The following is a 13,383-nucleotide window of genomic DNA, read 5'->3' on the forward strand; positions in this document are numbered from 1 at the left end:
ACAATAATATTAATTGGAAACTTTATAATTTATTAAATTTAATAGATTAAGTATTAAATGTCCTTGTACAATTATTTAACCTCGAATAATTTGTTTTATTCGATTCATTTTGGTTTTGTTATTTAGAATATTGTTCACAATCTGAAATTGAAATCAATTAAAATAAGCACAGATTGATAATTTTTTGAATTTTTAAATCAAATTGTTACACAGGAGTTCATATATTGTGTGCTCATAGAAACAGTATACACTTTATCATTTATCTTATAAGTATTTATCAATTCTGTTTGTAGGACATTAAAAACAACTAATATAAATCATAAATTACTATGACTTACAATTTTTTTAACTCTTGTATTTTGCTCATCCGCAACTCAACTTCATTTTTTTTAATGGAAACCCATGGATTGTTAAAATTTTACAATTAATTTTGATCTATCAACTTGTATTCTAAACTTAAAATAAAAAATGTATGTATTTTTTCTTTCTTAACACCATATGATATATTCATTATTACTCATAAAATTAAATAATTTATTATAAAAACATATACTCTCAGAAAATAAAATTCTAATTTTTTTTTCTTTTATCTAATAATACTACATATACATTTTAATTAAGGTAAAATTAAAAAAAAAAACACAATTAGAAATAAAATAAATGTTTAAATGTTTATGAATGGTACTTAGACTTAAGACATGCTACACAACAAAGGACTTTCAAAAATATCGAATAATTTCTGTAAATTAAATTGTAAATAGAAATATACAGTAGTTATTGTAAAAAAAAAATTAATAGAATTTTATTTACTGAAAATACAATGAACTTGTATGCTGATAGATCAAGATTACTTGAAAAATTTGAACAATCTGAAAATAATTTTCAAAATAGGGGTTTCCATTAAAAAATTAAGTTGTTTGTTGCATAAGCACAAAATACAAGAGTAAAAAAAAATTGTAAGTTATAGTAATTTATGATTTATTAGTTTAGTTTAATGTCCTACAAACAGAATTGATAAATAGTCACAGGGTAATGAGTGTTTAAGTGTACTCGGTTTCTGCGAACACATGGTATAGATAGATAGTAATTTATAATAACTTATTAACATTTCAAAGAAATTAACCCTAAACAAATTACCTGAGAATTATTTGAACATAATATATCATCTGAAGAACTTGTCCAAGATGTAACAGAACTTATAGTTCCCATATTGTCAAATACATTATCATTATTATAAAAACAATCATTTGAACTGGATTTAGCAACTGTATTCTTCAAAGAAGTCTTGCTGAACTTTTGGAGGGAATCCTCAGTAATATCTATATATTGATCACATTTTTCATCTTTAACTGCAATAGGATTATTGGGATTTCTTGTTTCCATAAGAAAATTATCTTCAATTTGCATTTTTCCCATCATTTCATATCTTATAATAATAATAATTATGTTTACAAATAAATTTACTTTATTTAAAATTTATTCACAATTGCAGAGGCCAATTAAAAAAAAAAATGCTAAAATTATCAGTCTACTCGTTATACGATTTTTTTAAAAAAAATCCACAATTTATTCATTTTTTTTTTCTAATGTATTATTGGATATTTTTTTGTAAGTACTCTTATTTCAACTTAATTATTTATTTTCAAACTCATCTTATGACATACACTTATTAAAATTTTTAAAGTGCTCAAACCCAGTTAAAATGTTTAGTACTTAGGAATTTTCATTAAATGTGTATAAAAAATCTTACTAAAAATAAATTTAGAGAGAGAACACTTTTAGAAAGCTAACACCTTTAGTAACTAAGCAATTTGCACTTACAATAATCCAAATTTCAATGTTTAATTTTTAAATTATGAGTTAAATAATTAGCAGGTAACTCACATAAGATCGTCATTTGATTTTTGGCTTTTAATTTTGTTTTTGGTTTGAATAATATTTCTTTCATTTCTTGGTTGGGGCATACAATTATTATTTATACAAGGATCAATATTGTTAAATTGTTCTATTGCAACCTAAGGTATTAAATAAAAATAAATTTTATAAATTGTTTTATAAACCAAAATAAAAACTAGGTAAGATAATAAAATTTACTTTAATTTTTCCACGGTGTTCTTCAGTTTCACTAATGACATCGTACAATCTACAAGTTTTATTGAGATTATTTTCAAGTGCAGATAAATCTATTAAAATAAATCCAAGTCTTATGTCTCGTTTTGGATCATGCCCTGCATATTCATTTTTATACTTCTTACACCACAACCCCAATATCAGCCATTTTCCCTAAAATTAATAGAAAAAATATATTAGTATTAGTAAAAACAAATATAATTTTATTCAATTATAATTTGAATTGTCAAAGTACATATTTTTAATTTTTAATTCAATATTTAAATAGTATAGTCAACATAAATTTAGACAGGTGAGCTATACTATGGATAGTGGTGTAAAGAATGAATAATTGAGAGGTGGGTTATGTTAAAGATAATAATTTTGGATTAAACTTCAACTTTATTATTTCTTACGGTAGATAGTTAAAAATATGAAAGCAAATGCCTTTATTATGTTTTAAATTGGTATAATATTAGGCTATAGCCTTTGAAAAATTTTAAATTCATCAAGCCTTGATGATATAGATGGAATAATAAAAGTTCTAAATAATAGTACAACTTTCTATGCACAATACTTTGCAAATTAATTAATAAATTATTATGAAATAAAAATGTTTTATACTTCAATTAAATTATTCCTGGGTATAACCACAATCCATTCACTATTCCAAACGGGGTTTGTCTGCTGTACAACAGATGATGTTGATAAATTACTTTCGCCATAATCTTCCATGATTATGTATGTAGTTGGAGCTGTAGGCATGGTATCACCACTTAGTTTTACTGACGGTAAATTAAACCCTTCAATAATTGTCACTTTAGCTTTAAAAAAATCACTATTGTATAATTTTTCATCAACAATTGTTGTGTCGTGTATAATTTTTGTGTTTGTACAATTTGGCTGATTTTTAACAATATCAATTATATCTGTTTTCATTACATTTTCTGTTTCATTTTTAGTTGAAATAATGTCGTCGTCAATAATTATACAATCTGGTAGTAAATCATTTTCTGTTTGAGTTATGGAATTGTGTAAAATCTTAACAGGTATTGGATCTGTTTGTGTGCTGGTTTCACTAGTCAAATCAATTAATCTATCATTGTGTTTTATTAATGTGTATGTCTTATTAATAGTATCTTCAGAATCTGATTCAGTCAAGTCTACAATAATTTTTGAATTTTTTTTTAATGTCTTGTATGATGAAACACTCGAGTTTTTAAGTTTTTGCTCAGGGGATGGAAATGAGTGGTATACTCTTTTGTAATGTATTTGTACTTTGACATTATTATTAGATAATTCAGGTATTGATAAATTATTATTGATAATTATATTTTTGGCAATGTGTGAAGTTTTAAATTTATTTGCCATATCAATTAAATGAGATATTAGAAGTGACACCTAAAACATACATAAATAAAAATTATTAAGATAATATTTTAATACTATATAATAAATATAATTTTTACCTTTTCCGGAGAATCATCATTATTTTTATAAAGATTTAATACAATTGCTGCTTTTTTATAATTATTATAAAAATAAGTTTCTAAAGGGATTGTTGTAGGCAATATAATCAAATGTAGAATATTAGTGTTACCAAAAGTTCTGAATGTTCGACAACAGGAGACCACTAAAAACAATCAAACAATTCTTAATTTATAAGTATAACTTTAACATATCATACAATTACAGTTATACCTTTTCCAATATTATTAGTAACACACTCTGGAAATTGATAAGTTACATAATTGAATCTTGAATCACATTTTTTTTCAATGTTAAATGTATATTCATGAGTGCATCGAAATATGTTATGTATATCGCAATTATCTAATTTGTCCAAAGGATCTTCTAATTCATCACTACTTACTTGTATTGCAACATTGGAAGTTTTTATTTGTGTTTGCACAGATTTGTTTAATTGACGAACTTCAAAGTTAGTTTGAATTTCTTTTTCTTTTGTTATCTTGGTTGATTCTATTTTTGAAAATTCATTCAATGGTAGTTCATTTTCAAAATTATTCTCAATACTTTCAGGATATAGTCTATTATACATATACATTTGGTCTTTTGTTTGATACAAAATGGTATCTTTATAATCTTCTACATTTTTTTTATTTGTAGTACCAACTGGATTAGCAATTTCAATATGTTTATTCTGTTGGGTTTTATGCTCTATATTGTCTTGATTTTCAGAAAAACTATTTTCATATTCATGGATTGTAGGTGTTCTGGAAAATTCATATGACAAAGACAAGTGTCCGGTAATTTTGTCATTATTCCATAGAGGAACTTTAATAAATCGCGGAACATTGAAAGTAGTTGAAAATCCAGTCCAATCTAACATTTGTTTTGTTTCACCTAGAACTATAGGACAGCGTTCGCTAAGAAGTCGTACATAAACTTTAATAGTGACACCTTTAACTGTATTGCCTTCTAAACGTGATGACTGAGTGACACTTTTAAATTTCACAACTAAAATATAAACAAATAAAACTTATTATAAGCGTTGAGTTATAACTGAAATTAAATTAAAAATATCAACATAGAACTATTTGTAGTTTTAAATTAATATAGTATACCATTAAATAATTTACCATTATGATCAACATGTTTTGTCATGAATCTCAATAATTTATATGGTTCTTGATCTTTAATACATTGTACAATATACGTGCTATTAGTATCTAAAAAAAAAAAAATTATTTATGATTCAACTTAAAATGGCATACATTCAGTTATTCAAGTATATCGAAAATAAGTGTTTCTGACCTAGTGATGGGTCAAACCCTGATTTTTTAAATTGAACCAAACTTTAAATTATTTTTTTTTAAACTGAACCAACCAAACCTTCATATTTTCTACCCAACTGAACTGAACCTAGAATTAATCTTAGTCGAACTCAAACTCAATACTTTTTATCATTATTATTATAAATGGTACATAAAGTGCTTGTTACAGCTTATTACTTTCTATCACCAATAGTCTAATTATTTCTAAATAATGATTATCAATTTTTATTTTTTTTAATAACTTTTGAAGAATTGTACAAATATTTGGTATTTGTACTATCGTGGCCAGTAAGACTGGTTTGACAAATATTTTCAAGTTCGATTTTCGAACAATAAAAGATGTTAGATAGTTCAGTTTAAATTTTTTCCATGCAGAGTTCGAATTTCGAGGTTTGGTTCGGTTAGGTCCGAGATTCGAACAGTTCTATCCATCACTAGTTTCTGTAAAAAAATTTATTTTTTTCTGCCAAATGTATACAGAGGAAAGGTTAAAGGTTTAAAGGAATGTGAACTTACACATTCTGGTTTGTAAAAAGAAAAAAATTTAAACTAACATAATACATCTGATAAAATGAGTTTCCCCAAATTGGTGATAACATATTTGATATATAATATTAAAATATGTTATACAAGTACAATAATAACTAACACTTACAATTTTGAAGAGATTTAACTGTGCGATAAACATTAATTGATAGGATTGATAAATGTAAATGTACATCATCTTTTGGCACAGGCGCTATAAAATAATAATCAAAATAAATTATTTTCAACCATAAAAAAAATAAATGTCGAAGAAAAAAGTTTTTGTTGAAAAATTTCTGATAGAAAAGTAATCTGAAAAAGTTTGTATAGATAGTATAAAAATCCACTACTAACATATTAATAATTTTAATGTATGAAATAAATAAAAATAATGTATGTTGAATCAATCACCTTTATGTAATTTTTTAGAGAAGTCTGTTTTGAATTTACTTTTGTTTTTATCACAAGATTTCTTCATGTTTTTAATGCCAGGGTTTTTGACTGCCATCATTTTGGTAGAGCCCTATAAAAATGTAGACATATTACATAATAAATATGAATATTAAGTATTAACAATTTTAAAATTTTATGAATTAAACGGTTCTATTCTATGAATGGGGTAACAAATTACAAATTTTAATAATTATTATAATTTTAAGTTTGGAGCAAAACATTAAAAAATATGAATTTATGAAGTAGTAGAGATTTTAAAGTTTAGTGAAGTTAAAAAGTACAAAAATATATAGCAAGTTTTTCAGAATATTTAAAAATACTTATATAAAGCTCCAATTAACTAATTTTAATCAGCCGGATTGTACTTTTTATGCCTACCTAGTTGTTAATATTCTTAAATAGACTGTCAAGAAAATGATAGTTTTAGAAATTAAAAACATTGATATGTTCATTTGAAATTTTGATTTCTTTCTTTTAAGTTTCCTGCTATTTTAACAATTAACCTAATTCTATATGTGTATAATTATGTTAATAATTTAATATTATTGTTCATTACTTGAATGTGTAATGGCGACTGGGGTGGTGAATAAATACCAATTTTTTCGGCTGCACTAACTAAACTTTCAGCAGAATTATTTGGCATTATTCTTAATGTATTGAGAGCCTCTTCTTCTTCATCAGGATTCATATTTTTTCCTAAATATTATCAAAGTTAAAAATTAATAGTTGAAGAAATTATCAAGTAGGTAATCCAGATAAAAATAAACAATATCTTACCCATTAAATAATCACTAGTTAGTTCTTCTTTACTTTTATAAGATCTTAATGATGAAGAACTTATGGGTCTTACTCTTTCATTTTTTCTGTGTTTAAATATTTCAGAATAATAAAACTCTTCATTATTTTTAGTTTCATCTTGAATTCCAAATTGTTTTAAAATGTTAATATCATGGTCAAATGATGTATCATTGAATGTTTGTACATTAAAACATAATTTTAGAGTACCAACTATTTTTTCATTATTCATTAGTGGTAAGGATTTTATCAGCTGGTTATCTTGTTCTATTAATACGTTTTTCATAGTCGCATAAGCTAACGTTTTATTTTCATAACTTTTAACTGAACATCTTAATGTGCATGTTGATAGGTAATGTAAAAATGATTTGTAACTAGTTCGAATATCATAAGTAATCTTAGAATATTTAGATGTTCTGAAAAATATTTTAGATAATAAATATATATACTATGTAGTTAAGAATACCACATTAAGGTTGATTGTTGTTTTTTTAAATGAATGTAACAAATTTAATTAGTTCTATCATGAGCACAAAAATACTTCTTAAGAGGACGCTACATCTGCATGTGTTGTCTCCATCTTACAAACGTATAACATGGTAAATGTTCTTTCAGTAGGATCAGTTTTGTGTGTTAAGATTAAATATTAAAGTAAAATGAACTATTATCAAACTTAAAGGTGAGAACATTATCTATGTTCTCTCATTACCTTTTTACAGTATTTTAATTTTTAAGTGAGTTGCGAGTATGTAAAATATTTATATTTAAAATTGCTCATAATTCACTTAAAAATTAAAATATACTAAAAATTGAACATAGACAATGTTCTCACCTTTAAGTTATATAATAGGTTATTTCACACTAATATTTAAGCTAAATATATAAAATTGATCTTACTGAACAAATATTTGCCATGCTATATTGTAAGATATAGACAATGCATATGGGTGTAGCGCTTTTGGAAGAAAATAATTTGAAAGTTTTATTTTAAATATTAAAATGTAATAATAATAGTTTTATATATTATAAAACTCACAAGAGTTTCTGTTTTTCTTGACATCCAGTCCATTCAAATTGTACATAGGTATTTTTTACACTATTATTATACCATGATATATCTAATACAGACAAAGTTAAAACACCACTAATCTTTCCATTAAAAAAGGGAGGCAAATTCGGCATCATAGAAATAGTTTTTTTAAAACTATTAATCTGTAAAAAAGCATTATTAAAATATATATACATATATACTTATTGTACCTACTTAAAATTATTTAGTAATATAATACCTATCAATGAGTTTTGCTAATTTTATTTTATTATATTGACAATTAATACATATTGTATAACGAGTTATATAGTTATATTTGTAATTGAATAGATTAACTAGATGGCAATTATTTGAAATAGACCATAGAATGAATCTATATATGAATATAAAATATTATGGAATTAACAATTTAGTCAGGATGAATGAAGAAGAAAATTACTACATCAATCTTTCATTCTAAAGCTTATCATTGTTATTACTATAAATTTGTAGCTCATATTCGATATTTATACATCAAAAACTCCCAACAAATATTCCAGGAGTATTTAGGAATATAAAACAAAAAATTAAAGTACAGTATAAAAAATTAATTTATAAAAAATCTAAGATTACCTAGTATGTTTTATGTATGAATAAAATTCAAAAAATTGTCACAAAAATTGGTATATATAACAAGAACATTTTAAGAACTTACCAGAGGAGAGCAATTGTGTAGCTTATATTACCGGGTACACAAATTTCAAGTTACTGTTTACTAATTGGGACTTTTAATTAATACGAAGTTTTAAAAAAAATGAAATTTCCAGTAGGAACTCTAATAGCATCACTAATCACTAGTGTAGTACTATAAATAATGTAATCATAAATTCATAAACGAAACATAGCTGTTGTAATGTAATATTATAATTTATAGTGTATTATAACTTTTAAACGAACAATATTTAAAAATACACAATCGCGATAAGAAATGTCCGTTTATCAACGACTATTTGTATCATTTCATTCTTAAATCGTTCTTAACCGTGAATTCATAATGGTTACTGGTGCGGTATACTACAGTTTGTGATATGATATTGATTACAGTTACACGATGAATATATAATATGACAGAACAATAATGTTGATCAGTCGTTACTACAATAGTAAAGTAACCCTATCGTTCTGTGCATTTTCATAATATATTTGATAATAATAATTACGACGACATAATGCATGTACACATATCGATGATTGTATACTACGATTATGACAAAACACGAACACATAATATTCTGTGATACGAATACCGACAGTGATTGATAACAACGTTTCTTGCGATCAACCGGTAAAACTGTTATCAGCCTGCTATCAGTAATAATAAATAATATAAATATTAAGTGTTAACCACGAGGACCACAGCTATTTATTTGTATTGCTCGGCGAACACAGTCGCTGTCGTACGGCTTACGCACGGCCCACGAATTAAGGTAACCTACGATATCTTAAAGTTCTTAATTCGTACGATCATGTCAATATTTATATTAAACCACGACACGGATTTCGAGCACATAATTGGCGTGCTGTTCAACAACTGGACCGCACTTAAAGTAAATATTATAATACACAACATAATTATACAGCTATTAATTATTATAATTTTTTTTTATTTTTCACTCAAGTTGGCTGTTGAACATGGCATGGGAGGATCGTCTGCAATAATGCAATCCAAAATCAGGGATTTGATAAAGCACGTACACGACAGTCTTCTGAAATCTGGTTTGTATATTATCTTTACTAGTTTAACAAGTTACTATAAAGTGCCCATCTGATATTTTATTTTCACTAAATTTTTATCACATTTCATTCACAATTTTGATGCATTTTGTAATTTTTTTTCTTTTACCAAGATGTTAACAAATAATGAAATCTCATGCTTACTAAATTATAATAATTAATTAATTTATTACATTAATGAAGGTGTCAACATGTGTTGGACAATGATATCTGATATTATTGAAGACACAATGGATTTTGGGTTTGATGTTGTGCTTGAAGATGCATCTGCTGAGGAATTAAGTAAACATATTTGTGAACTCTATTGTATTTGGAATCAGTCATTAGACGGCCGACAAAAAGTTATAGATGAACTTAAAAGTTTACCAATAGTAATTCCTATTCAAATTAATCCAGTAAAACCAATACGAGAAAAACAAAAGGTAATTTATGTAACATTTGTATTCTATATTTTTGTTCATTGCGATTACTTAGTTTCACTAATTAATTAAAATATTAGTGGTTAATAATTGTAGTTAATTTATTTGTATGTATATAGTTTTAATATAAATACCAAATTTTTAAGAACTCAACACAATAAAAAACAATTGTCTTTTTATGGAGTTTGTTAAATAAATACACTGACAAGGCAATCTACCAATTTATTATGTATGCTATACTTATTTATAATTAAATGTAGGTATTTTATTGATAAAGAAAATGACTACAAGACTGGTAGAACCAGTATAATTATTTATTTAAAATATTTATGCCTATATTATAACTACATATTGCACAATGCACATAAATTATTCTATTGCATTTATCCCATTTTTTTTTTTTGTTAAAACTGAATATAAATATATGAAACACAGTTATATGGATCTTTCATTCATGGCTATCCAAACAACTAAATCTAACTTGGAGGGTTTAGAATCTAGGTCTAGATCCTTAGCTTGTTTTTAGTCTGTTAGAACTTACAGATTAGATTTAATTGTATACTTTGTTACATAACTCATAATTTTTTTTTCTTAATCTATTACCTATTTAATTCTAATAATGATTATGTTTTGCAACAGGTAGCAACCCACCTGTACACCAACTAAATGTATCTACCTACATATAATATATTTTTATATACAAAACACAGTACCTTTTTTATGCCTAGGATAATTTTAGAAATTACTAAGTGGATTTGAACTAGGTTTTTTCAGTTTTAATAGCACATTATAAAGCAGGTTATAAGCATAGTTTTATAGACTCTACTCCTGTCTATAGAATATTTTGTGCATAAAATGGGAATGTGTAGTAGTAGCGCCATCTGTCCAGTAAACATTTTTTTTAAAAAAAATGATTGAGCATTTTTCATGGTGAAGTTTGTAATATAGCAAGATGAATTTTAAATATAGTATCAAGAGAACGTTATGCCCGCATGTGCTGTCTCTGTCTTACTAATGTACATCATAGCATATTTGCATTTAGCAGTTTAGCAAAACACATTATGTGATGTTAGCTTTAATTTTAGAGTAATTTTACCTATTATAAAATTTAAAGTTAAGAATATTATCTGTAAAATGTCATATGCTTTTATTAATATTATCATTTTAAAATAAGTAGCAGCTGTTTAAAATATTATAACTTTAAAATGTTCATAATTCACTATAAAATGATAATATCAATACAAGCATATGGCATTTTTTAAATATTCTTAAATTTAAATTTGATATTAGGTAAATTTACTTTAATATTAAAGTTAACATCACAAAATGTGTTTTGCTGAACGCAAATTTGCTATGATGTGCGTTAGTAAGACAGAGACAACACGTGTGGGTATAACACCCTCTTAACTTATTTTCAGTTAATCTCAAAATGATTGTTATGACAATTTTTAAAAAATAAACAATTTCCATTAGACTAATCTGTAATACATACATACAAAGTTATCACACAGTATGTTTGTTCATTTTTTCCTTGGTTAAGTTAGGGCACTATAAACAATATTATATTATTTTCCAACATATATTAAGCCTTAGTTAAGTCAGGTTGTGCAGTCAGTATATTATAATATATTAATTTCAGAGATATTTATATATTAGTATCTTGAGTTTAATGTAATAACTTGTAGACAATATAATCATTAATAAATTAATGTATATGTTTATTTTTATAAAAATGTATTATATTTATTTTAGAGTGATGATTCATCTTCGTCTAGTGAAGAGTCTGAACCATGTGAAGATGGATGGACAGTGGTGAAACATAAATAAAACTTACCAGCAATATGTCTTATTTTATTCTTTTATTTATGAAGAGATAATGATTTTTATTAGGTAATGGGCTGTTGTAATGTGCTGTTATTTGTAACAAAATATTTAATTTTCATATGAGTATACTAACTATAGTGTTTATAAACTCGTTTATGTTTTAATTCCTAACTTTATAAATGTACATTATTAATGTTTAGTAATTTTGTCTTTTATAATCATGTTTGAAAATTAGATAAAAATAATTTTTAAATGTTTCATTTTGAACTTGATAAATTATGATGTTAGCTTGTTCTTTTTGAAAAGACTTTTTGAATATAATATATACAGAATGTCTTACAGTGAAGTAAATACACATTTTTTTTATTGATTTATAGTTTTTGAATATTTTTGTCTATTCAAATTTTAAAATCAACAAATAATAAACTAAAATCTTCTACTATCGGTTTTTATTCAGCTCTTACTTAATTTATTAAATATAGCATAATGTTTAAATATTTATGTGTTTATATTATATAAGGTTAAAGGTTAAATATTATGTAATAAAAATAGTAGTTTTATAACAATATAAATTTAAAGTAAACATTGGTTTTTTTTAAATGAATATTTAAACTAAACTAAATAATTTATGCATTGAAAACGTTTATTACTGGATGGAAGATCATAAAAATAAAAACTGACATTTTTACTCAAAACTAATGTTTGACTAAATAAATTTTGTTTTTTTTATTGTATTTCTAAAACAACTGACAAGTAACCAAAGATACTTGACATTTTTAATTTTATGTATATGATATTAATTTAAAAATATTTTAGTTTTTTCTCGTTGCAATATTATAAAAATGTTTGTTTTATATTGAAGATTTGAAAATTGAATATAAGATACTTCATAAGTTTTTCTCTCCATAATTGAAAAAAGGTGTCAAGTGGCATTTATTACTACACTACTCTGTATGTTAGGTGTTTAGCTGGTTACTGTATTGGATTTAAATTCAATGATACGTCATACATCGGTATATATAAAAAATTATTGTTATTATTAAAAAAATTTATTTTGCTATAAGTTTTATGGTTGGTTAATTAATTTTTCCTGAAAACGGCATTTATTATATTATTACTATTATAATAATTGATATATATGCATACCATATTAAATTATTGTTTATAAACTTTTGAGTTTATACAAGATTACTGTAAATAATGAGAACTGGTTAAACTAGTTAAAGTATTGATCGTATAATAGACTATTTTGTAATTAGTGGTTATAAGTTCATAGTATAACTATAAAAAAATAATATGAATATATTATACAATTATTCTACTGATTTTCATGTCATGCACTCATGCGTATAAAAAACTTCATAAAATCATAATAGGTATGCATAGGTCCATGAATAATGTTTTTGAATTAAAAAAAAAATAATTTAGTTATAATGTTTATATTTATCATTTTAATATGTAATGTTCTCTTACATTGAACTTCAAATGAAAGCATTTGAAGCATTTTTACTGCATAAAAAGTGATGACAAAAAAAACATACACATGACACATGTCACATACATCATTGTGTATGTGAAATCAATATATTACATTCACTAAAAATCTATAATACACATATAGGTATATATAGTTTACTTT

General features: G+C 24.5%; 2 protein-coding genes across 2 annotated transcripts; one reads left to right on the forward strand and one right to left on the reverse strand.

Moving 5' to 3' along the window:
- Nucleotides 1–75: 75 nt before the first annotated feature.
- LOC113552748 lies at nucleotides 76–8,679 on the reverse strand. The gene is made up of 14 exons (XM_026955643.1): nucleotides 8,423–8,679; nucleotides 7,714–7,889; nucleotides 6,660–7,093; nucleotides 6,439–6,578; nucleotides 5,841–5,952; nucleotides 5,560–5,643; nucleotides 4,710–4,799; nucleotides 3,811–4,587; nucleotides 3,579–3,742; nucleotides 2,734–3,510; nucleotides 2,095–2,283; nucleotides 1,885–2,015; nucleotides 1,138–1,426; nucleotides 76–141 (listed from the first exon to the last, which is right to left on the reverse strand). The coding sequence occupies exons 2-14, from the start codon at nucleotides 7,860–7,862 to the stop codon at nucleotides 76–78; spliced, it is 3,402 nt and encodes a 1,133-aa protein (XP_026811444.1). The 5' UTR covers nucleotides 7,863–7,889; nucleotides 8,423–8,679.
- A 409-nt stretch (nucleotides 8,680–9,088) lies between these two features.
- LOC113554223 (pre-rRNA-processing protein TSR2 homolog) lies at nucleotides 9,089–12,086 on the forward strand. The gene is made up of 4 exons (XM_026957971.1): nucleotides 9,089–9,314; nucleotides 9,387–9,483; nucleotides 9,685–9,923; nucleotides 11,673–12,086. Exons 1-4 carry the CDS (start codon nucleotides 9,234–9,236, stop codon nucleotides 11,745–11,747), a joined length of 492 nt encoding a protein of 163 aa, XP_026813772.1. The 5' UTR covers nucleotides 9,089–9,233; the 3' UTR covers nucleotides 11,748–12,086.
- Nucleotides 12,087–13,383: the final 1,297 nt, after the last annotated feature.

The sequence above is a fragment of the Rhopalosiphum maidis genome, chromosome 2 (assembly GCF_003676215.2).
Source record: "Rhopalosiphum maidis isolate BTI-1 chromosome 2, ASM367621v3, whole genome shotgun sequence".
In the NCBI taxonomy this organism is placed as follows: Eukaryota; Metazoa; Arthropoda; class Insecta; order Hemiptera; family Aphididae; genus Rhopalosiphum; species Rhopalosiphum maidis.

What these genes read in the sequence shown, in the direction of transcription:
- LOC113552748 (XM_026955643.1), bottom strand. Translation starts at nt 7,862, where the DNA reads ATGATGCCGAATTTGCCTCCCTTTTTTAATGGAAAGATTAGTGGTGTT. An exon ending in ATGATGATTCTCCGGAAAAG is followed by an intron (nt 3,511 to 3,578) that starts GTAAAAATTATA and finishes TGTATGTTTTAG; the next exon opens with GTGTCACTTCTAATATCTCA. An exon ending in CCAGGAATAATTTAATTGAA is followed by an intron (nt 2,284 to 2,733) that starts GTATAAAACATT and finishes TATTAATTTTAG; the next exon opens with GGAAAATGGCTGATATTGGG.
- LOC113554223 (XM_026957971.1), top strand. Translation starts at nt 9,234, where the DNA reads ATGTCAATATTTATATTAAACCACGACACGGATTTCGAGCACATAATT. An exon ending in ACAACTGGACCGCACTTAAA is followed by an intron (nt 9,315 to 9,386) that starts GTAAATATTATA and finishes TTTTCACTCAAG; the next exon opens with TTGGCTGTTGAACATGGCAT. An exon ending in CAATACGAGAAAAACAAAAG is followed by an intron (nt 9,924 to 11,672) that starts GTAATTTATGTA and finishes TATTTATTTTAG; the next exon opens with AGTGATGATTCATCTTCGTC.